The sequence below is a fragment of the Oncorhynchus keta genome, unplaced genomic scaffold (genome assembly GCF_023373465.1).
Source record: "Oncorhynchus keta strain PuntledgeMale-10-30-2019 unplaced genomic scaffold, Oket_V2 Un_contig_3627_pilon_pilon, whole genome shotgun sequence".
NCBI lineage: Eukaryota > Metazoa > Chordata > Actinopteri > Salmoniformes > Salmonidae > Oncorhynchus > Oncorhynchus keta.
The window spans coordinates 112,616-138,083 of NW_026287341.1; the positions used below are offsets into that span (position 1 = coordinate 112,616).

General features: G+C 42.0%; 2 protein-coding genes across 3 annotated transcripts in view; one reads left to right on the top strand and one right to left on the bottom strand.

Moving 5' to 3' along the window:
* cfap70 (cilia and flagella associated protein 70) overlaps nt 1-2,472 on the bottom strand; it is a 39,172-nt gene extending 36,700 nt beyond the window's left edge. Inside the window, exon 1 of one of the 2 annotated variants that reach the window (XM_052508458.1) lies at nt 2,293-2,472. The gene's annotated coding sequence lies outside the window, so the exon portion shown is untranslated. The remainder of the gene's footprint in view (nt 1-2,292) is intronic. The other variant, XM_052508460.1, reaches the window with a different exon arrangement.
* Nucleotides 2,473-3,667: 1,195 nt separating this feature from the next.
* Nucleotides 3,668-8,592, top strand: LOC127924068 (transmembrane protein 100). The gene is made up of 2 exons (XM_052508446.1): nt 3,668-3,740; nt 3,870-8,592. Exon 2 carries the CDS (start codon nt 3,999-4,001, stop codon nt 4,434-4,436), a length of 438 nt encoding a protein of 145 aa, XP_052364406.1. The 5' UTR covers nt 3,668-3,740; nt 3,870-3,998; the 3' UTR covers nt 4,437-8,592.
* Nucleotides 8,593-25,468: the final 16,876 nt, after the last annotated feature.

The window sequence follows — 25,468 nt, forward strand, 5'->3', positions numbered from 1 at the left end:
ACATCAATAATGTTCCTACCGGAGAATTCCTTTGTCTGTAGAAATGCAATGGAACGCAGCTAACTCTCACGTGAGCGCGCATGATCAGCTCATGGCACTCTGCCAGACCCCTGACTCAATCAGCTCTCATTCCCCCCTCCTTCACAATTAAAGCCTCAAACAAGGTTCTAAAGACTGTTGACATCTAGTGGAAGCCTTAGGAAGTGCAATATGACCCCATAGACACTATATACTCGATTGGCAATGACTTGAAAAACTACAAACCTCAGATTTCCTACTTCCCGGTTGGATTTTTTCTCAGGGTTTTGCCTGCCATATGAGTTCTGTTATACTCACAGACATTTTCAAACAGTTTTATAAACTTCAGAGTGTTTTCTATCCAAATCTACTAATAATATGCATATATTAGCAACTGGGCCTGAGTAGCAGGCAGTTAACTCTGGGCACCTTATTCATCCAAGCTACTCAATACTGCCCCCAGCCATAAGACGTTTTAACAGACAGACTATTTCACTTATAGTTCACTGAATCACAATTCTAGTTGGTCAGAAGTTTACAAACACTAAGTTGACTGTGCCTTCAAACAGTTTGGAAAATTCCAGAAAATTATGTCATGGCTTTAGAAGCTTCTGATAGGCTAATTGACATTATTTGAGTCAATTGGAGGTGTACCTGTGGATGTATTTCAAGGCCTACCTTCAAACTCAGTGCCTCTTTGCTTGACATCATGGGAAAATCCCAAAAGTTTTTTTTGACCTCCACAAGTCTGGTTCATCCTTGGGAGCAATTTTCAAACGCCTGAAGGTACCACGTTCATCTGTACAAACAATAATACGCAAGTATAAACACCATGGTACCAGACAGCCATCATACGCGACGCGTTCTGTCTCCTAGATATGAACGTACTTTGGTGCGAAAAGTGCAAATCAATCCCAGAACAACAGCAAAGGACCTTGTGAAGATGCTGGAGGAAACAGGTACAAAAGTATCTATATCCACAGTAAATGAGTTCTATATCAACATAACCTGAAAGGTCACTCAGCAAGGAAGAAGCCACTGCTCCAAAACCGCCATAAAAAAGCCAGGCTATGGTTTGCAACTGCACATGGGGACAAAGATCGTACTTTTTGAAGAAATGTCCTCCGGTCTGATGAAACAAAAATAGAACTGTTTGGCCATAATGACCATCGTTATGTTTGGAGGAAAAAGGGAGAGGATTGCGAGCCGAAGAATACCATACCAAAAGTGAAACACAGGGGTGGCAGCATCATGTTGTGGAAGTACTTTGCAGCAGGAGGGACTGGTGCACTTCACAAAATAGATGGCTGCATGAGGCAGGAAAATGATGTGGATATATTGAAGCAACATCTCAAGACATCAGTCAGGAAGTTAAAGCTTCCAAATGGACAATGACCCCACGCATACTTCCAAAGTTGTGGCAAAATGGCTTAAGGACAACAAAGTCAAGGTAATGGACTGGCCATCACAAAACCCTGACCTCAATCCTATAGAACATTTGTGGGCAGAACTGAAAAAGCATGTGCAAGCAAGGAGGCCTACAAACCTGACTCAGTTACACCAGCTCTGTCAGGAGGAATGAGCCAAAATTCACCCAACTTATTGTGGGAAGCTGTGGAAGGCTATCCATAACATTTGACCCAAGTTAAGCAATTTAAAGGCAATGCAACCAAATACTAATTGAGTGTATGTAAACTTCTGACACACTGGGAATGTGATGAAAGAAATAAAGCTGAAATAAATAATTCTCTCTATTATTATTCTGACATTTCACATTCTTAAAATAAAGTGGTGATCCTAACTGACCTGAGACAGGGACTTTTTTACTGAGTTTAAATATATTTGGCTAAGGTGTATGTAAACTTCCCACTTCAACTGTACACACACACACACACACACACACACACACACACACACTGTGCACAAATAAGCATGTTCACATTGGAGGAGACGTCTGGGACCATATGGCGTGGCTCTTTGTAGACGGCTTTAAGACGAGACATTCCTGATTAGCATGACATGGTTAATTTAGTTAAAATGACACTGTCATTCCTCCTGCATATCAAGGAGCTCACATCCACACACAAAACTACTATCTGTTCTAATCATTCATTAGAATCATGCTTACAATATTCATAGTTGAATGAATATATCCCATCCCATAGAGTTTAATGTATTATTCCAATCAGTCTTCTACTCATCCCATGAGTGTGCATTCTAAATGAAACAACATTTAAACTGGTTAGAATGTCATCCCAGTAGAGCCTTACCCACCAGTAGTGAAGCATCTTCCTGGAACTGGGTTTAGGTGAGCTGGGAGAGGACTTAGGGAGGCAGGGCTGTCAGGATTGATTTCATTTGAAGAGAGGCTGAAGGCTCCGGAGGCTGGTCCTGGTGGTATAGAGGGGATTAGCCTCTCTGTCATCCATACGTAGCCTTTATCCCATTTAGCCATTTGGCAGGAGGCTTTGTGTACGTGTGTGTGGAGGAGGAGGAAAGGGTGCTGCGTCGTGTGTGTGGGCGGAGGAGGAGGAGGAGGAAAGGGTGCTGCGTTGTGTGTGTGGGCGGAGGAGGAGGAGGAGGAATGGGTGCTGAGTGTGTTTACTATTACGTGCATCTGTGTAGAAATCAGAAGGATCACCAGATCCAAGGCGAAATTCGTGCATTTGTGCAGGTCCACTGGATGTCGGGAGACACTGTCAGAACCAGCCCAAGATCCCTGTACTGGGATTCAACCCACAGTCTACAGAGCAGGAGCTCATTGCCACTCCACCATCCGTCCACAACAATATACCAAGTCTGAGTTGTCTCTGTTTCATCCCTATCCCAAACCTTCACCCCTAATTAACCCCGTCAGAATGAATGCCTACACTTCACACTAGAGTTGTTTCTGTGTTTGTCACAGAACGTTGGGAGATGAAGTCAGTTTACTCGTCAAAAATAAACATTTGTCCAAGGACGTTGGGGCATGAAGTCCGACTGTGATATCTTGTTGGTATAAATATAGGTTTTCATATATGGACTGTATGTCTGTCTGTGAATGTGTTTCTAAATGTATCTGTGTGTGTGTCCCTCTGTGTTGTGGCAGGGTGCAGTGGGAATGCCGTTGTTATATCATTAGTATGTTGAGCGTGATACAGCTGTGCCGTTGCGGCGAGGTGTGTGTGAGAGAGAGAGGTGGCAGACACTCCAAACACTCCCCTTCCTCTCCCTACTCTGATCAAACAGAAACGCTATCTCTACCTCATTCTGCTGGTATCTTTTCTATAGTTGAATCCTGGCAGAGTCATGCTCCCCTCCCTGCAGAAAACGTAGCAGTAGGTGTTTCTTCTATTCTCCAGGGGATACTTTCTCTCTACCACATGGAGATAAAAAAGAGAATAAAGGAGAGGAAGGATGGAGAGAGACGAGACGGAGAGGGAGCAGTTAAACTGTTCTTCTCCTCTTCTCCCTTCCCCCTTCCTCTTCTCTCCTCCCGCTTCCTGTTCTCCCACCACTCCCCATTCCTCCCTGCCCCGGTCTTTGACATCACATGTGCTGTGGCCAATCTGAGGCTTTGTTCCGCCCACTTTCCTCTCCCTGGCTCCACCCCCTCCGCTGGCCCCTTATATATCCCCCTACAGTCCCGGCAGCATAGTGTACAATGTGCTGCCAGAGAATCAGCAGCAAGCAGGGCAGACGCAGCAGAGAGACAGAGAGAGAGGGAGGAAGAGACAGGGAGAGTGAGTAGGATTTCTGCGCTTTATGACCAAAACCTCACAATACCTCCCACTCTACCTATTCCTCCCTTTCTCCTCTGTGCTCTGAGACAGAGTCAGAGTTGTCTCTGTTGTCTCTATTTCTTGCTCCAGGCCAGTGCTGACTACTACTGAGGAGAAGATAGCTGAGGCAGAGGCAGCTCCAGGAGGATCTGCTGCCTGGTCTGCATCTCCAGCCTCCACCTCCTCTCCCCCTGCGGAAGGCCAGGTTAGTCCAACAGGATGGGCTGCACCACTAGCAAACTGGCCTGCCAGCCTCCAACCCAGCCCCCAGGAGCCTCGACCCCTGGACAAGACAATCAGTCTTTGAGCCAGCTGGAAGCCCAGGGGCCCAAAGGCCTGGAGGTCCTATCTAGTCTGGAGCGCCTTTCCCAGGCCACGGGCGGCATGGAGAAGTCCTGGTATCGCTGCATCTTCCCCTTTGGCATCATCTCGTTGGTGATCGGTGTGTCGGGCACGGCTGTTACTTACACATACAATGACCTGCCCCTGACCAAAGTGGTGACGGTAGTGTTGCTTATAGCCGGACTGGTGCTGACACTGACCGCCGTCGCCTGCTGGACGGTCCACAAGAGAAAGAAGAGGAAAAAGAAAGAGAGGGCTTCAGGAGCCGGAGGAGGAGGAGGGAGCTCCTTTACCTCAGAGCAGTGCCCCTTGTGAGGAACACCTGGAGCCTGGGATATTCTGACCACACAGGGACATGAGAGGAGAGAAGCCCCAGGAAGGGAGCACCGCCAGGGGGGTGGGCTAGCCACCACCACCAGCCCTCCCTAGTCTTTATGGAGCCTGGGATATTCTGACCACACAGGGACATGAGAGGAGAGAAGACCCAGGAAGGGAGCACCGCCGGGGGGTGGGCTAGCCACCACCACCAGCCCTCCCTAGTCTTTATGGAGCCTAGCTGCTCTTGGCTCAGCTCATAGCTCGGGAATAGGCGTGGAGAGGAGGAGGATAAGGACTCAGGAAGAGGTGTGGAGGAGGAGGACAAGGACTCAGGAAGAGGTGTGGAGGAGGAGGACAAGGACTCAGGAAGAGGTGTGGAGAGGAGAAAAACAAGGACTCAGGAAGAGGACGAGGAGAGGACGAGGAGAGGACGAGGACAAGGACACAGGAAGTGGTGTGAAGAGGAGGAGGATGAGGAGGACACAGGAAGAGGTGTGGAGAGGAGGATTCAGGAAGAGTTGTGGAGAGGAGAAGGATAAGGACTCAGGAAGAGGTGGGGAGAGGAGAAAAACAAGGACTCAGAAAGAGGTGTGGAGAGGAGGAGGACGAGGACACAGGAAGAGGTGTGGAGAGGAGGAGGATGAGGACTCAGGAAGAGGTGTGGAGAGGAGAAAAACAAAGATTCAGGAAGAGGTGTGGAGAGGACGAGGACTCAGGAAGAGGTGTGGAGAGGAGGAGGACTAGGGCACAGGAAGTGGTGTGGAGAGGAGGAGGATGAGGACTCAGGAAGAGGTGTGGAGAGGAGGAGGACGAGGACACAGGAAGTGGTGTGGAGAGGAGGAGGATGAGGACTCGGGAAGAGGTTTGGCGAGGATGAGGGCTCACGGACAGACAGACGGGCGGAGGAAGTACCTGTGGAACTCTGAGGAGAGAGAGACAGAGGGAGAGAGAGACGGATGGGTCTGGCATGCGGGTTCACCACCTCCTCACACACACAAGCTTTTACAGTCGGACAGCAGGTGTCCAGTGTCAAAACAACCTCTCAGGAGACATGCACACACACACCCTGAGACCCCCTCACACACATTGACACACGCAGCGGGAGCCACACAGACACTTAATCCGCTATGCCGAGCTGCTGCCGGAGTCAGTGCTGCCGTCACCGGCCGTGTCAGTCGCGGCATTCCTCCCAGCCAGGACAGGTGACAAGCCGACCGACCGGTGAAAAGTGGGCCAGCGACGGCAACTCGACACCGGGCCGAAAGAGGAGTGCACCCGCGTCAGTGCCCCGCGTCATTCACTCGTCCTGTGACACTGCAGCAATGTGTTTGGGCTTTTTTTACGCAACGGGAGAGTGGAACCTGAGTCCGCCAGGATCTTACTGGCAGCTGGTGGTAGAGGGACGAGAAGAGGAGCAGGAGAGGGCAGGAAAATGATGTGTTTATTTGTGCGAGTGTATTTGTGTAAGTGTGTGTATGTGTGTGTGCAAGAAAGACATTCTACTGGACCGAAAGAGTATGTACAGAACCTGTGGACTTTTTCCAGTGTAAGAACTAATGTACGGAACAAAGAAATCACACATCTACACTATTACACTAGAACAGAGTGACCAGTCCCTTCAGTATTACAGTAGTAGGTCATTGTCTGTGCCTTTGTGCCTTTCTGAGGCACAGAAAAGACTACTATTCTAGACTGTGGAATACAGACCAAGGAGGAGAATATTCCACATGGAGTCATAAAGGCCCAAAGGAAACCATGTCTCTGCCTCAGCCATTGGTAACACAAAAGTCTGAGTTTTTAGGTCCAGCACTGGTATTAATCCTCGCAGTGAAAAAGTGACATAATGGCATTTTCCACTATGTTTTTCTCCATGCAGCCATTCTGAGAGTGGACAGTGGAGTGGAGAGAGCTGAGTGACTGCACTGCACACCTGACACACTGTAGTGTGACTATGAGCATTGACCTCTGTCAGTTTTTCTGCAGTCGTAGGACCTCAGCTCCTCTCTCACAGAGAGAGAAAGAGAGAGAGCGAGCAGGGGACAGGATGGGATAAATGAAGGACATTACTGCTGGGGGGACATTCCAGCGAGGGACACTTTGACTTGGTGACACTCCACTCTGAGGGACCCCTCCCGTCCCCTTTCCAGTGCCTTGAGCGAGTGGAGCAGAGAACTGGAGAGCTGGATCATGGAAAAAGGCTCTGACTTGCGTGTTACCCGTTTCCATCTGCTCTTCTGAGAATTTCCCCCTCTCTCTCCTCCTCTCTCTCTCCTCCTCCTCCCTCTCTCTCCTCCCTCTATCTCATCCCTCTCTCTCCTCCCTCTCTCTCCTCCTCTCCCTCTCCTCCCTCTCTCCTCTCTCTCCTCCTCTCCCCTCTCCTCTCCTCCCTCTCTCTCCTCCCTCTCCTCTCTCTTCCCTCTCCCCTCCTCCTCTCCCTCCCTCTCTTTCCTCCTCTCCCTCCCTCTCCTCCTCTCTCTCCCCTCCCTCTCTCTCCTCCTCTCCCTCTCTCCTCTCTTTCCTCCTCTCCCTCCCTCTCTTTCCTCCTCTCCCTCTCCTCCCTCTCTCTCCTCCTCTCCCTCTCCTCCCTCGACCCTGACAGACAGACAGCTATCTCAGGGGGAGACAACCCTCCTTCCCTCACATTACTATTACCATTCAAACATGTCCTACTCCCCCCTCACCATGTTTCTCATCTCTCGTGGAATACCCCGTTGTGACTGACCACTGGAGGAGACTGGGACTACTGCAGCACGACAAACACACACACAAACACACACACACGCAAACACATACGCAAGCAAACACACACACGCAGACACACACACACGCAAATACACACCAAGACCGGTTTTCCATCCTTTCCTCTCTTTCCTCAATGTTCGTGAAAAATGAGGAAACTGCTCTGTGATCTGGAAACCCTCTCTTGCGGTGGTGAGGATTTATTAATGGCATTGATTTGATTGGACCATCCTCATTTCGTACTGATGAATCAGTGTTTTAAAAGGATCTGTACAGGTTTGTGTCATTAGGGAATAGAGGAGGTGTACTCATCTAGCTTCTCTCAATAGATGTTCTGAGAATGAATAGGCGAGGCTACACAGTGTTACTGAGACCACCACTTGGGCTGATTGTCTTGATAATAGAACTAACATATTGATGGTTGTCTTGACGATATAACTAACATATTGATGGTTGTCTTGATGATTGAACTGACATATTGATGGTTGTCTTGACGATAGAACTAACATATTGATGGTTGTCTTGACGATAGAACTAACATATTGACGGTTGTCTTGACGATAGAACTAACATATTGACGGTTGTCTTGATGATATAGAACTAACATATTGATGGTTGTCTTGACTACTACAGTGTATCTCTGGATGCGTAGAGAGAGTTAAATGGATGTAGATTAGAATGCACATACACGTGAACAGAGGTAGAGAAGGGAGTCTGGCCTTCAGTCTGGAGCGGTGCCTGTTTTGAATGGGCTCTCCCCTTGAGAAAAGTGTCATTGATTAGCCAAGTATTGATCCAGTCCCATAGAACACCAATGGCATCTAGCATGGTGTTAAATGTGTCTATTCATAAAGAGAAATCAGATACATAACCTTTCAGTGCCAAAGACTCGGTCTGCATCCCAAATGGCACCCTATTCCATATATAGGGAAAAGGGTGCCAATAAAGGGTGCCAATAAAGACGCAGACTCTCTCCACTCACAGGTCAGCCTCAGCTCTATGGTTACATGTCTAGTGTAGTAGGATAGACATGCAATGGCATGGATCAGCCCTTTCTCCTGCTTTTGCCTTTGTCCTGAATATGTTGCAGCTTATTGTGTGTGAATGTACTGTAACTATGTCCTCTATTGAACGTGTTAGTCAGTACAGCTTTGTCTTATATCCTCTATTCTTCAACCCAGCCAAACTGAGGTGAGCTCTACTGCGCTTGATGAACTAACGCAGTATGGTTCAGATTGGCACAATAGTGTGAAAAGGCGAGAGAGAGAGAGAGAGAGAGAGAGAGAGAGAGAGAGAGAGAGAGAGAACAGAAGAGAGAGAGAGAGAGAGAGAGAGAGAGAGAGAGAGAGAGAGAGAGAGAGAGAGAGAGAGAGAGAGAGAGAGAGAGAGAGAGAGAGAGAGAGAGAGAGAGAGAGAGAGAACAGAGAGAGAGAGAGAGAGAAGAGAGAGAGAGAGAGAGAGAGAGAGAGAGAGAGAGAGAGAGAGAGAGAGAGAGAGAGAGAGAGAGAGAGAGAGAGAGAGAGAGAGAGAGAGAGAGAGAGAGAGAGAGAGAGAGAGAGAGAGAGAGAGAGAGAGAGAGAGAGAGAGAGAGAAGAGAGAGAGAGAGAAGAGAGAGAGAGAGAGAGAGAGAGAGAGAGAGAGAGAGAGAGAGAGAGAGAGAGAACAGAGAGAGAGAGAGAGAGAGAGAGAGAGAGAGAGAGAGTCAGCCAGATCAGAGGCAGTAGAGATGACCAGGGATGTTCTCTTGATAAGTGCGTGAATTGGACCATATTCCTGTCCTGCTAAGCACTCAACATGCAACGAGTACTTCTGGGTGTCAAGGAAAATGTATGGAGTAAAAAGTACATTATTGTCTTTAGGAATGTAGTGAAGTAAAAGTTGTCAAAAATATGAATAATAAAGCAAAGTACAGGTACCCCAAAAAACTACTTAAGTAGTACTTTAAAGTATTTTTACTTAAGTACTTTCCACCACTGGTCATGCTGAACTGAATATTATTATTATTCGTAGTTAGAATGCTTTAATGGAAACGGCACTGAAAATGTCTCTGAACTCTGGCTGCTCTGGCGCAGGATCAAGGCAGTGGTCCTGGCTTTCAGCCACAGAATAGGAATGCTGCCTTCTTGTCCTTTTTGTTACTGGACAGAATAACAAGTGGCTTTACTGGCTGAAGTAGCTGGCTCCTCCAGTACTCTCACTGGGCACAGACGTTAATTTAATGTCTATTCCGCATTGATCCGTTCAACGTAATTTCATTGAAATGACATGCAAACAGCATTGATACAACCAGTGTGGCCACAGTGGGATGTGTATATAATTCTATGTGCTTTACAGCCAGCTCTACTGACTTGCGTCGTCACGGCATGCCATACATTGTTAGTGGAGTTTGGCATGACAACGGACACGACCAAGGAGTCAGGCTGAAGCTCAAACAGGCCTGCTACCAGCAGGCTAGCTTCAAAAGGCCTTTTCACATGTGGTTATCCCAAGTCTATACTTAACCCCAGACGCTCTTAGTCTTGGGCTAGAAACGCTAGAGCAGGGGTTCTCAAAGTGGGGTCTGCAGACACCTGGGAAGGGGAAAAGTGAAAAATAGCTGTTATTGGCATAGAGGTTTGGAACTCTCTTTCTTATTGGTCTATTAACACATTTACTGCTAGGCAGAACAAAACTCCATCCGATCAAAACATAATGACATTTTAGGAGGACTTTTCGAACAGCTCTTACAGCATTATCATAAATAAAATGCAAATTAATTACTTAAAAATCTTACTTTTGTTTTAGATTCCGTCTCTCACAGTTGAAGTGTACCTATGATAAAAAATTACAGACCTCTACATGCTTTGTAAGTAGGAAAACCTGCAAAATCGTCAGTGTATCAAATAATTGTTCTCCTCACTGTAAATATAATGTTTGACTGCACTGGGCCTTTAAAACGGCAAAGTTGTATCTGCCTCATGACAAAATGTGTAGAATTGCAGGAAATGTGCTTGAATACTGCAAAAAAAATTCTCTGATGTCAAGAGACGAGCTTTAAAATGTTCCTTTCCCTGACCAGAGACTTGGTTCATCCAGCCATGCACTGCTGAAGTCATGGTAAAACTGGACTTGTTCTGATTAAGAGGGGGTCCCTGTTGAATTTCCTTTTTTTCCTCTTGCACTAGTTGAACACGATTAAAGAAGCCCGAGGAACATATTTATTTCATGAGTCTCTGGTGACGTTTTGCCACAAATAGTCACATAACATCGTTTTAAATAGAAAGGAAGCCAAGTCTGAATTTCAAAAGAAGCAGGGTGGGATATTTATAAAAGAGATGATTTGTAGGCAGCGCTCTGAGAATCCTTTAGAAGAGAGAAAGACAGACAAGGCCCCAGGTGGTTCTGATGTTTACTGATGATTACATTGTAACCTCTCTCTCTCTCTCTCTCTCTCTCTCTCTCTCTCTCTCTCTCTCTCTCTCTCTCTCTATCTCTCTCTCCATTTATGTTTCTCTCTCTCACACTCTGAGAAGAGAGTTGTGCAATTTCATTGAGGGAAATGGACCACAAAGTGCTATGTGCAGGGAATACAGTCACAAGCAGTTAGGCTGTCATTCTAACGACACACACTGAAACACAGACATGGACACACACCGACACCCACATGCGCACGCACACGGATACGCACAGTCCCGACACGTAGGTCTCTGAACACCATGCATGCATTTTAACATCTTGGCCATGTTCTGTTATAATCTCCACCCCGCACAGCCAGAAGAGGACTGGCCACCCCACATAGCCTGGTTCCTCTCTAGGTTTCTTCCTAGGTTTTGGCCTTTCTAGGGAGTTTTTCCTTGCCACCGTGCTTCTACACCTGCATTGCTTGCTGTTTGGGGTTTTAGGCTGGGTTTCTGTACAGCACTTTGAGATATCAGCTGATGTACGAAGGGCTATATAAATACATTTGATTTGATTGGATGTACTGTGTGTGTATACAGCTGTGTGAGTTCAGCTGTGTGCTTGCTTCTGAGGAGAACATCTTGTTATGTAATCATATATACAGTACGTAGTAGTACTTGATGTGATACTTGAATAGCACTTAGGTCGTATTCATTAGGGCACACTGTAGCAAAAGATTTTACAACGGAATATGAAAACTAACGTTTCTCATTGGATAAGTTCAGGCACTTCCACACTACTTCGGTCTGTTTTCTTCCGTTCGGTGCCTAATGAACACGTCCCTGGTATGAGGTGATGTAAAGATGGAATGATGATTGTGCTGCAAAAGAGAAGAGAGAAAAAGAGGGACATCTACCTCTACTCCGGGTGAGGGATGTCTTTAACAAATAGTGGACAGCCATGTCTGTCTGCTGAAACCAATGCTGTTTATTTGTCACTAGTGACAGAAAATGTATGTCTCTCTGCCCATTATTCTGTGGTGAATACAACTGTAGATCTATTTGTATATTTATACTCTATGTCTGTCTGAACGTGTATATTTTAATTTTAATTGTTGTAGTACACCTTTCCTGCAGTCGAATGACCTAGTGGCCTCATGGGTGGAATGTTATTCATATTTTTCATAATTTCATAATTAAAAAACATTATTTTTTTAAACCCACCGAAAATCTGGTGTTTGTTTCTATGTCAAACAGTTTTGTTATATTTCAGTCTTCTGGGATGTATATGAAGTGTAATATTGAAATACATTTCCTATCTGGCATCTTCTTTTTTTGTTGTTGCCCATAACCATGTGTGTGAGGTGTATACTTTTGTTTCAAAGTAGATTTGTTTGACTACCAAGAACCACTCTGTGTGACCCTGATTTAGCCCACTGCAGTAAAAAAGGTTATTTAAAGCAGTGATGTGAAAATCCTCTCTTTCTGTCATCTCTTGGTATAAGGTTTTGATTGAAGAAAGGATAACTCTGTTTTGGCTAAGAAGTTTAAAGGGATAGACTGCTTTCAAAGTAAGGAAACACATATCTAAATATGTCATTTAGCTGAACTGTCCCTTTAATTTGACCATAACACAATTACTGCTTGTGAGGTGTTTACAGAGCTGTTGAGTCTTCATTGATGCTCAGGTTAACCTGGACTCCAGGTTTATCCCTATAGATCTGTCAGGATTTCTGTTTTGCAGGACTGGGCTAAAAATAGAGGAAGAGTAGGGGGAGGGAAGGAGTGGGTGGAGAGAGGGGGGGGGGCGGGGGAAGGAGTGGGTGGAGAGAGGGGGGAGGAGTGGGTGGAGAGAGGGGGGGCGGGGGAAGAGAGAGAATGAGAGGGGAGGAGCGAGAACGAGAAAGAGAAAGACAGTGTGCTATTTGTTATTTTTCTTGGAAAGCCTGGAGCATGTTTGTGTGTGTGTGAATGGTTGTTATGTCTTATTGAGTCATTTTGACAAATTATTTTTTCCAAAGAATGATTTGTTTATTTAAGGGACAATAGAATTCCCAGAACACAACCTCCTCGTCATAACTAGATCATAACAACACTTCACCAACAGTGTTGAGAGAGAGAGTGCTTCCATTTATAAACATGTTTCCCTTCATCATTGCATCACCTCTGTGCCAGAGTCATCATCTCAGTCATTAAACCAGCTATGTGCTGTCGAGATTCATATAACCTGTTTTGTCAATTGTAACTGTCATTACAAAACAGGAAACCTGTCTCATCACAGAACATTGTAGTGAAGAAACTCAGGGAATAAATCTGCTATCACTAAGGTCCAGAGATGTTCCCGGGAAGTTGGCTCAACAAAAGGCACCACCTACTGGTGAAATAGGGTTTTCAGAAATTCATATTCACGACAAAGCCAGTATCCTCATTTATTTATTTATTTCTTCTCTCTCTCTCTCTCTCTCTCTCTCTCTCTCTCTCTCTCTCTCTCTCTCTCTCTCTCTCTCTCTCTCTCTCTCTCTCTGTCTCTCTCTCTCTCTCTCTCTCTCTCTCTCTCTCTCTCTCTCTCTCTCTCTCTCTCTCTCTCTCTCTCTCTCTCTCTCTCTCTCTCTCTCTCTCATATTATTATGACTTAATTGAAGTTGAGAAAGACAGCCCAAATGCTGCTCAATACTGCTCTCTGGTAAGATCAAGTAAACCATTGTTGTTGCGGGCAAGTGTCTATCTCACACTGTAATATCCATTAACCACCCTGCCTCTGACACACACACACACACACACACACACACACACACACACACACACACACACACACACACACACACACACACACACACACACACACACACACACACACACACACACACACACACACACACACACACACACACACACACACACACAATCACTCTCTCATTATCATTATGTTCCATTCTCCTCCTCTGTCTCTTTCCATTTGTTTTTTCCTACCATCTCTCCTGCTCTCTTTCACTATCTCTTCTTTCTCTTTCTCTTCTTTCACTATCTCTTCTTTCTCTTTCTCTTCTTTCACTATCTCTTCTTTCTCTTTCTCTTCTTTCTCTTTCTCTTCTTTTACTATCTCTTCCTTCACTCTCTCTTCCTTCACTCTCTCTTCATCTTCCTTCACTATCTCTTCTTTCACTATCTGTTCTTTCTGTATGTCTTCTCATCACATTGCTAAATAGAGATCCAGCCATAACTATGACAACACATGACCTCCAAATGTAGCATAAATTGTTGTTGTCAATTATCACCACACATGCCGTATAATGCATATATTATTTGTCGCTCTGTATAAAACTACATGACTAACGTAAAATAAGCTATAGATGTCAGGTGGCAGTCACATCAACCTTAAGCACTGTACCAAATAGATGCAATATGATGATCTTATTGTAAGTTGCTTTGGACAAGACTATGGCCTAGGTGACGGTAATGTGAAATATATGTCTTGATGTAGCATTCCATGAACTGAAAGCCCTGTACAAATTACAGATGACCTAGTAGTCAATGGCGATGGGAAACAGGTGTGGATGTAGGGACTGGGGCGAGTGTGTTTGGGGTTGGGTGGAGGGAGGTGGAGTGGAGGGGTGGAGAAGGGTGAAGAGGTCAGTAGGGCCAGAGTGCAGATGGAGGGGAAGTAGTTACCTGGATGTTTGAGGTCCGTACAGATACGTGGTCCTTCTGTAGCACAGTTGGTAGAGCATGGCGCTTGTAACGCCAGGGTAGCGGGTTCGATTCCCGGGACCACCCATACGTAGAATGTATGCACACATGACTGTAAGTCGCTTTGGATAAAAGCGTCTGCTAAATGGCATATATTATTACAAATTACAGGAATTTGTCAGGTGTGCTCATCTGCCCCCTGCACCCTCACCCATCCACAGAGGCTTACTGTAGTGTTCTATTCTGACTTACTGTCAGTGTTCTATTCTGACTTACTGTCAGTGTTCTATTCTGACATACTGTAGTGTTCTATTCTGACATACTGTAGTGTTCTATTCTGACATACTGTAGTGATCTATTCTGACATACTGTATTGTTCTATTCTGACACACTATTGATCTATTCTGACATACTGTATTGTTCTATTCTGACATACTGTATTGTTCTATTCTGACATACTGTATTGTTCTATTCTGACATACTGTATTGATCTATTCTGACATACTGTATTGTTCTATTCTGACATACTGTATTGTTCTATTCTGACATACTGTATTGTTCTATTCTGACATACTGTATTGTTATATTCTGACATACTGTATTGTTCTCTTCTGACATACTGTATTGATCTATTCTGACACACTATTGTTCTATTCTGACACACTGTCAGTGTTCTATTCTGACATACTGTCAGTGTTCTATTCTGACATACTGTATTGTTCTATTCTGACATACTGTATTGTTCTATTCTGACATACTGTATTGTTCTATTCTGACATACTGTATTGATCTATTCTGACATACTGTATTGATCTATTCTGACATACTATTGATCTATTCTGACATACTGTATTATTCTATTCTGACATACTGTATTGTTCTATTCTGACATACTGTATTGTTCTATTCTGACATACTGTATTGTTCTATTCTGACATACTGTATTGTTCTATTCTGACATACTGTATTGATCTATTCTGACACACTGTATTGATCTATTCTGACATACTGTATTGTTCTATTCTGACATACTGTATTGTTATATTCTGACACACTATTGATCTACTCTGACACACTGTATTGTTCTATTCTGACATACTGTATTGTTCTATTCTGACATACTGTATTGTTATATTCTGACATACTGTATTGTTCTCTTCTGACATACTGTATTGATCTATTCTGACACACTATTGTTCTATTCTGACACACTGTCAGTGTTCTATTCTGACATACTGTATTGTTCTATTCTGACATACTGTATTGTTCTATTCTGACATACTGTATTGTTCTATTCTGACATACTGTATTGATCTATTCTGACATACTGTATTGATCTATTCTGACACACTATTGATCTATTCTGACATATGGTATTATTCTATTCTGACATACTGTATTGTTCTATTCTGACATACTGTATTGTTCTATTCTGACACACTGTATTGATCTATTCTGACACACTATTGTTCTATTCTGACATACTGTATTGATCTATTCTGACATACTGTATTGTTCTATTCTGACACACTGTCAGTGTTCTATTATGACATACTGTATTGTTATATTCTGACATACTGTATTGTTTTATTCTGACACACTGTCAGTGTTCTATTCTGACATACTGTATTGATCTATTCTGAAACACTCTCAGTGTTCTATTCTGACATACTGTATTGATCTATTCTGACACACTGTATTGTTTTATTCTGACACACTGTCAGTGTTCTATTCTGACATACTGTATTGATCTATTCTGACACACTGTATTGTTTTATTCTGACACACTGTCAGTGTTCTATTCTGACATACGGTATTGTTCTATTCTGACATACTGTATTGATCTATTCTGACATACGGTATTGTTCTATTCTGACATACTGTATTGTTCTATTCTCACACACTGTATTGTTCTATTCTGACAGACTGTATTGATCTATTCTGACATACTGTATTGATCTATTCTGACATACTGTATTGTTCTATTCTGACATACCGTATTGTTCTATTCTGACATACTGTATTGATCTATTCTGACATACTTTCAGTGTTCTATTCTGACACACTATTGATCTATTCTGACATACGGTATTATTCTATTCTGACATAGTGTATTGATCTATTCTGACATACTGTCTTGATCTATTCTGACATAATGTATTGTTCTATTCGGACATACTGTATTGACCTATTCTGACATACTGTATTGTTCTATTCTGACACACTGTCAGTGTTCTATTCTGACATACGGTATTGTTCTATTCTGACATACTGTATTGTTCTATTCTGACGAACTGTATTGTTCTATTCTGACATACTGTATTGTTCTATTCTGACACACTCTCAGTGTTCTATTCTGACATACTGTATTGTTCTATTCTGACATACTGTATTGTTCTATTCTGACACACTGTATTGTTCTATTCTGACATACTGTATTGACATACTGTATTGTTTCTATTCTGACATACTGTATTGTTCTATTCTGACATACTGTATTGTTCTATTCTGACATACTGTATTCTTCTATTCTGACACACTGTATTGTTCTATTCTGACACTGTACTGTCAGTGTTCTATTCTGACATACTGTATTGTTCTATTCTGACATACTGTATTGTTCTATTCTGACATACTGTATTGTTCTATTCTGACATACTGTATTGTTCTATTCTGACACACTGTCTATTTGACATACTGTATATTCTGACATACTGTATTGTTCTATTCTGACATACTGTATTGATTTATTCTGACACACTATTGTTCTATTCTGACACACTGTCATTGTTCTATTCTGACATACTGTCAGTGTTCTATTCTGACATACTGTATTGTTCTATTCTGACATACTGTATTGTTCTATTCTGACATACTGTATTGTTCTATTCTGACATACTGTATTGATCTATTCTGACATACTGTATTGTTCTATTCTGACACACTATTGATCTATTCTGACATACGGTATTATTCTATTCTGACATACTGTATTGTTCTATTCTGACATACTGTATTGTTCTATTCTGACATACTGTATTGATCTATTCTGACATACTGTATTGTTCTATTCTGACATACTGTATTGATCTATTCTGACATACTGTATTGTTCTATTCTGACATACTGTATTGTTCTATTCTGACATACTGTATTGTTCTATTCTGACACACTGTATTGTTCTATTCTGACATACTGTATTGTTCTATTCTGACATACTGTATTGTTCTATTCTGACATACTGTATTGTTCTATTCTGACATACTGTATTGTTCTATTCTGACATACTGTATTGTTCTATTCTGACATACTGTATTGTTCTATTCTGACACACTGTATTGTTCTATTCTGACACACTGTCAGTGTTCTATTCTGACATACTGTATTGTTCTATTCTGACATACTGTATTGTTCTATTCTGACATACTGTATTGTTCTATTCTGACATACTGTATTGTTCTATTCTGACATACTGTATTGTTCTATTCTGACATACTGTATTGTTCTATTCTGACATACTGTATTGTTCTATTCTGACATACTGTATTGATTTATTCTGACACACTATTGTTCTATTCTGACACACTGTCATTGTTCTATTCTGACATACTGTCAGTGTTCTATTCTGACATACTGTATTGTTCTATTCTGACATACCGTATTGTTCTATTCTGACATACTGTATTGATCTTTTCTGACATACTGTCATTGTTCTATTCTGACATACTGTATTGTTCTATTCTGACATACTGTATTGATCTATTCTGACATACTGTATTGTTCTATTCTGACATACTGTATTGTTCTATTCTGACATACTGTATTGTTCTATTCTGACATACTGTATTGTTCTATTCTGACATACTGTATTGTTCTATTCTGACATACTGTATTGATCTATTCTGACATACTGTATTGATCTATTCTGACATACTGTATTGATCTATTCTGACATACTGTATTGTTCTATTCTGACATACTGTATTGTTCTATTCTGACATACTGTATTGATCTATTCTGACATACTGTATTGTTCTATTCTGACATACTGTATTGTTCTATTCTGACATACTGTATTGTTCTATTCTGACACACTGTCAGTGTTCTATTATGACATACTGTATTGTTCTATTCTGACATACTGTATTGTTTTATTCTGACACACTGTCATTGTTCTATTCTGACATACTGTATTGTTATATTCTGACATACTGTATTGTTTTATTCTGACACACTGTCAGTGTTCTATTCTGACATACTGTATTGATCTATTCTGACACACTGTATTGTTTTATTCTGACACACTGTCAGTGTTCTATTCTGACATACTGTATTGATCTATTCTGACACACTGTATTGTTTTATTCTGACACACTGTCAGTGTTCTATTCTGACATACTGTATTGTTCTATTCTGACATACTGTATTGATCTATTCTGACATACGGTATTGTTCTATTCTGACATACTGTATTGTTCTATTCTCACACACTGTATTGTTCTATTCTGACAGACTGTATTGATCTATTCTGACATACTGTATTGATCTATTCTGACATACTGTATTGTTCTATTCTGACATACTGTATTGTTCTATTCTGACATACTGTATTGATCTATTCTGACATACTTTCAGTGTTCTATTCTGACACACTATTGATCTATTCTGACATACGGTATTATTCTATTCTGACATAGTGTATTGATCTATTCTGACATACTGTCTTGATCTATTCTGACATACTGTATTGTTCTATTCGGACATACTGTATTGACCTATTCTGACATACTGTATTGTTCTATTCTGACACACTGTCAGTGTTCTATTCTGACATACGGTATTGTTCTATTCTGACATACTGTATTGTTCTATTCTGACGAACTGTATTGTTCTATTCTGACATACTGTATTGTTCTATTCTGACATACTGTATTGTTCTATTCTGACATACTGTATTGTTCTATTCTGACACACTGTATTGTTCTATTCTGACATACTGTATTGTTCTATTCTGACATACTGTATTGTTCTATTCTGACATACTGTATTGTTCTATTCTGACATACTGTATTGTTCTATTCTGACACACTGTATTGTTCTATTCTGACACACTGTCAGTGTTCTATTCTGACATACTGTATTGTTCTATTCTGACATACTGTATTGTTCTATTCTGACATACTGTATTGATCTATTCTGACATACTGTATTGTTCTATTCTGACATACTGTATTGATCTATTCTGACATACTGTATTGATCTATTCTGACATACTGTATTGATCTATTCTGACATACTGTCATTGTTCTATTCTGACATACTGTATTGATCTATTCTGACATACTGTATTGTTCTATTCTGACATACTGTATTGTTCTATTCTGACATACTGTATTGATCTATTCTGACATACTGTATTGTTCTATTCTGACATACTGTATTGATCTATTCTGACATACTGTATTGTTCTATTCTGACATACTGTATTGTTCTATTCTGACATACTGTATTGTTCTATTCTGACATACTGTATTGATCTATTCTGACATACTGTATTGATCTATTCTGACATACTGTATTGATCTATTCTGACATACTGTCAGTGTTCTATTCTGACATACTGTATTGATCTATTCTGACATACGGTATTGTTCTATTCTGACATACTGTATTGATCTATTCTGACATACTGTATTGATCTATTCTGACATACTGTATTGATCTATTCTGACATACTGTATTGTTCTATTCTGACATACTGTAGTGTTCTATTCTGACATACTGTATTGATCTATTCTGACATACTGTAGTGTTCTATTCTGACATACTGTATTGTTCTATTCTGACATACTGTATTGTTATATTCTGGCACACTGTATTGATCTATTCTGACATACTGTATTGTTATATTCTGGCACACTGTATTGATCTATTCTGACATACTGTATTGTTATATTCTGGCACACTGTATTGATCTATTCTGACATACTGTATTGTTATATTCTGGCACACTGTATTGATCTATTCTGACATACTGTATTGTTCTATTCTGACATACTGTATTGTTCTATTCTGACATACTGTATTGTTCTATTCTGACATACTGTATTGTTATATTCTGGCACACTGTATTGATCTATTCTGACATTGTAATGGATTTCCTCTTTGTCTGAAGAGGTGTAGCAAGGATCAGACCAATACACAGCATGGTAAGTGTCCTTGTTTTAATAGAAAAGACTGAACATGACAAAAATACGAAATAACAAAGTGAAATGGAAACAAAACAGTCCCGTGTGGCACAAACACTGACACAGGAAACAATCACCCACAAAATACCCAAAGAATATGGCTGCCGAAATATGGTTCCCAGTCAGAGACAACGATAAACACCTGCCTCTAATTGAGAACCACTCTGGACAACTATAGACCTACACAAACACCTAGATGGAAACAATCCCATAAATCTACAAAAACCCTAAACAGTACAAACACCCTAGATGAGACAAAAACACATATCACCCATGTCACACCCTGACCTAACCAAAATAATAAAGAAAACAAAGAATACTAAGGTCAGGGTGTGACAGACATACTGTCAGTGTTCTATTCTGACCCACTGTCAGTGTTCTCTTCTGACATACTGTCAGTGTTCTCTTCTGACATACTGTCAGTGTTCTATTCTGCCAAACACTCTAAGACATCAGGTCCCATATTCATAAGGCGTCTTAGAATAGGAGTGCTGATCTGGAATCAGTCTTGTATTTTAGATCATCCTGAATATGATTACATGGACAGTGAGGACCTGATCATAGATCAGCATTCCTACTCTGAAGCTTCATGATTATAGGCCCTGGATGAATGCTAATTAATTCAGAATCAGAGCTGTGCGGCATAGTGCACTCCAGACCATAGAATTAGGAATACAGCAGTGTTGAGTGGAAATTACTACGGTCATCTGTCTCTTTGTTTGGGAGATATCCAACAATGTCTAGTAGTGGAAATTAAAAAAGGACAATTATTTCTCAGTGCTGATGACTCACTGCCTCTGCTGCTTTGTTCATTCTGTATGTTGATGGTGGTGGTGAAGATGTTGATGAAGGAGCAGAATGGAGCAGGTCAGAAATCAAGTATTAAACAGACAGCATAGGCCTGGGACGTTTGGATGAACATCACAGATGACGAAAAAAGCTGCAACATCACAGTCCACTTACTTTATCTTGGTGCAATAAATCAAATGTATTTATAAAGCCCTTCGTACATCAGCTGATATCTCAAAGTGCTGTACAGAAACCCAGCCTAAAACCCCAAACAGCAAGCAATGCAGGTGAAGGAGCACGGTGGCTAGGGAAAACTCCCTAGAAAAGGCCAGAACCTAGGAAGAAACCTAGAGAGGAACCAGGCTATGAGTGGTGGCCAGTCCTCTTCTGCCTGTGCCGGGTGGAGATTATAACAGAACATGCCCCCCCACCACCACCACCACTACACTTTCGTTGGTACATCTAGTATGTCCTACTCTCTCCTGAAAGCTTTTAGTCAGGGAAACCTGAGTAGATCACACACTCTACTGAATACCTGGCTACATCTGAATTAGCTGACAGAGCCTGTGTGTGCTAAATTGCTCTTCCATCTGTAGTAATTTCTCTGAACAGGTAGAACAACAGCTTCTGATAGTGTACATGCCTCATTCTTCTCTTCCATCAACCACGGCTTTTATACAAATGACATGACACCTTTCGAGAGCAAATTGATGTTTGTAAGGCAACCTGAAATGACAGTCTGTTGAATTGTATTACCAAAAGAACAAAGCTAAATATGACCTTGTCTGGGGACAACAGAACTGTTCTTTTGCAGTAAACACCACAATGGATGCTTTGGACTGCACAGGAGAACCCACCTTATTTAAAGCCTGAGGAGTTGCTTTGGAAACAGTAACAGGTTATAATACAGGTTAAATCTCATAGGTCAATCACCCACAACAAAAATAGGTTTACAATTTCACACAAACATGCCTGTGTAGAATACACAAACACCAAGATGGGGTAACATTCTCTTACCATGAAGAGTGGTACTGTTGTAATATGTACCGGGAAATATACATGCAATGTACATTACATTCAAATCAAATACAACAGGTGTAGGTAGACCTTACAGTGAAATGCTTACTTACAAGCCCTTAACCAACAATGCAGTTTTAAGAAAATACAAAAATAAGTAAGAGATAAGAAGAGCAGCAGTAAATAACAATAGCGGGGCTATACAGGGGGTGACGGTACAGATAACAGTACCCCCGTTACAGGGGGTGACGGTACAGAGTTAATATGCGGGGGCACCGGTGTAGAGGAAATTGAGGTAATATGTACATGTAGGTCGAGTTTTTAAAGTGTCTATTTACAGTTAATAACAAAGTTGCAGCAGCTTTCCAAAGACAATAGTCTGGGTAGCCATTTGACTAGATGTTCAGGAGTCTTATGGCTTGGGGATAGAAGTTATTTAGGAGCCTCTTGGACCTAGACTTGGCGCTCCGGTACCGCTTGCCATGTGGTAGCAGAGAGAACAGTCTATGACTAGGGTGGCTGGAGTCTTTGACCATTTTTAGTGCCTTCCTCTGACACCGCCTGGTATAGAGGTCCAGAATGGCAGGAAGCTTGGACCTGGTGATGCACTGGGCCGTACACACTACCCTCTGTCGTGCCTTGCGGTCGGAGGCCGAGCAGTTGCCATATCAGGGAATAGGTTTTATCGTGCCCTCTTCACGACTGTCTTGGTGTGCTTGGACCATGTTAGTTTGTTGGAGATATGGACGCCAAGGAACTTGAAGCTCTCAACCTGCTCCACTGCAGTCCCGTCGATGAGAATGGGGGCATACTCGGTCCTCCTTTTCCTGTATCCACAATTATCTCCTTTGTGTTGATCACGTTAACGGAGAGGCTGTTGTCCTGGCACCACATGGCCAGGTCTCTGACCTCCTCTCTGTAGGCTGTCTCGTTGTTGTCGGAGATCAGGCCTACCACTGTTGTGTCATCAGCAAACTTAATGATGGTGTTGGAATCGTGCGTGGCCATGCAGTCATGAGTGAACAGGGAGTGCAGGAGGGCCCCTGTGTTGAGGATCAGCGTGGCGGACCCTTACCACGTACCCTTACCACCTGGGGGAACCCGTCAGGAAGTCCAGGATCCAGTTGCAGAGGGAGGTGTTTAGTCCCAGGGTCCTTAGCTTTTTGATGAGCTTTCAGGGCATTATGGTGTTGTACGCTGGGCAGCTCTCGGCTGTACTTCCCTTTGTAGTCTCCAATAGTTTGCAGACCCTGCCACATCCGTCAAGCGTTGGAGCCGGTGTAGTACAATTCGATCTTCGTCCTGTATTGACGCTTTGCGTTTACTTGATAGCTACCTACACAAATAGCTAGCTAGAACAAAGTGTTAATAAGATAAATTCGTTTAAAAATATTAAAAGCAATACAAATAATTTATCCAGTATCCAGTAACCATTGCCTGTTTGATGATTCATTGAAAGGCATAGTGGAATTTCTTATCAACCTCCATGTTAGAGTTCCGTTCCTTGAAAGCGGCAGCTCTACCCTTTAGCTCAGTGCAAATGTTGCCTGTAATTCATGGCTTCTGGTTAGGGAATGTACGTACAGTCACGGTGGGGATGACGTCCTTGATGCACTAATTGTTAAAGCCAGTGACTGATGTGATGTGTATTCCTCAATGCCATCGGAATAATCCCGGAACATATTCTAGTCTGTTCTAGCAAAGCAGTCCTGAAGTTTAGTATCAACTTCATCTGACCACTTATTTTATAGACCAAGTCGCTGGTGTTTCCTGCTTAGGTAAAACTGATTTAAGTTTCCCTGCATTAAAGTCCCCGGCCACTAGGAGCGCAGCTTCTGGATGAGCGTTTTCCTGTGTGCTTATGGCGATATACAGCTCATTGAGTGCAGTTTTAGTGCCAGCATTGGTCATTACAAACCCCTTTACATTTCATATGTAATTCCCCTTTACATTACATTACAACCCCCTTTACATTTCATAGGTAATTCCTCTTTACATTACATTACAAACCCCTTTACATTACATAGGTAATTCCTCTTTACATTACATTACAAACCCCTTTACATTACATAGGTAATTCCTCTTTACATTACATTACAACCCCTTTACATTTCATAGGTAATTCCTCTTTACATTACATTACAACCCCCTTTACATTTCATAGGTAATTCCTCTTTACATTACATTACAAACCCCTTTACATTACATAGGTAATTCCTCTTTACATTACATTACAAACCCCTTTACATTACATAGGTAATTCCTCTTTACATTACATTACAAACCCCTTTACATTTCATAGGTAATTCCTCTTTACATTACATTACAAACCCCTTTACATTACATAGGTAATTCCTCTTTACATTACATTACAAACCCCTTTACATTACATAGGTAATTCCTCTTTTCCAGGGGAATGACAGATGAATTGTGTGGCAGGGAAACAATGACATACCACCAAGCATTGATCTGATATTACTGATGATATCTCTCATACTTAGTCTGAACCTTTCTAGCACTCTACCACTCTCAGAGGACCCGCCCTACCTCTCATATATCACAGCCGCACGCACGCACGCACGCACGCACGCACGCACGCACGCACAGTGGCAGGTTTATGGCATGACTGTGATGCAGTGTGGCTTTATACAGTGAGCCACCTAGAGCCAAAATTGAGCTTTTCAGTAACAGTTTCCATGTTTTACCTGGGATTACACCACCTAATATTTCTGCTGTAAGAGTCTACTGACAGATTTCTATAGTAGGAGTCTTCTGTTGTATGGTTGGTAGTAGTGGTGCTGGGTGTTGTGGGGGTGGTGGCAGGATCAGGATGAGAAGGGGATGAATGGAGGACAGACAGAGAGCTAGGGAGAAAGGAAGAATTATGCTACTATCTATGGTGTCTCGAGCTGTTTATCCAACCGTAGTTCAAGTTATCGTTACTCATTGTGTATTTATTCCTTATTGTTCCATTTGTTCTATTTCTCTTTTTTTCTCCCTCTGCATTGTTGGAAAGGGTCCATAAGTAAACATTTCACTGTTAGTCTACACCTGTTGTTTAGGAAGTAATTAACAAATACAATTTGATTGGATTGATTTGATTTGTAATATACACTGTTGTAGGATTCTTCTGATGTATGGGTTGGTAGTGGGGGTGTAGTGGGGGTGGTGG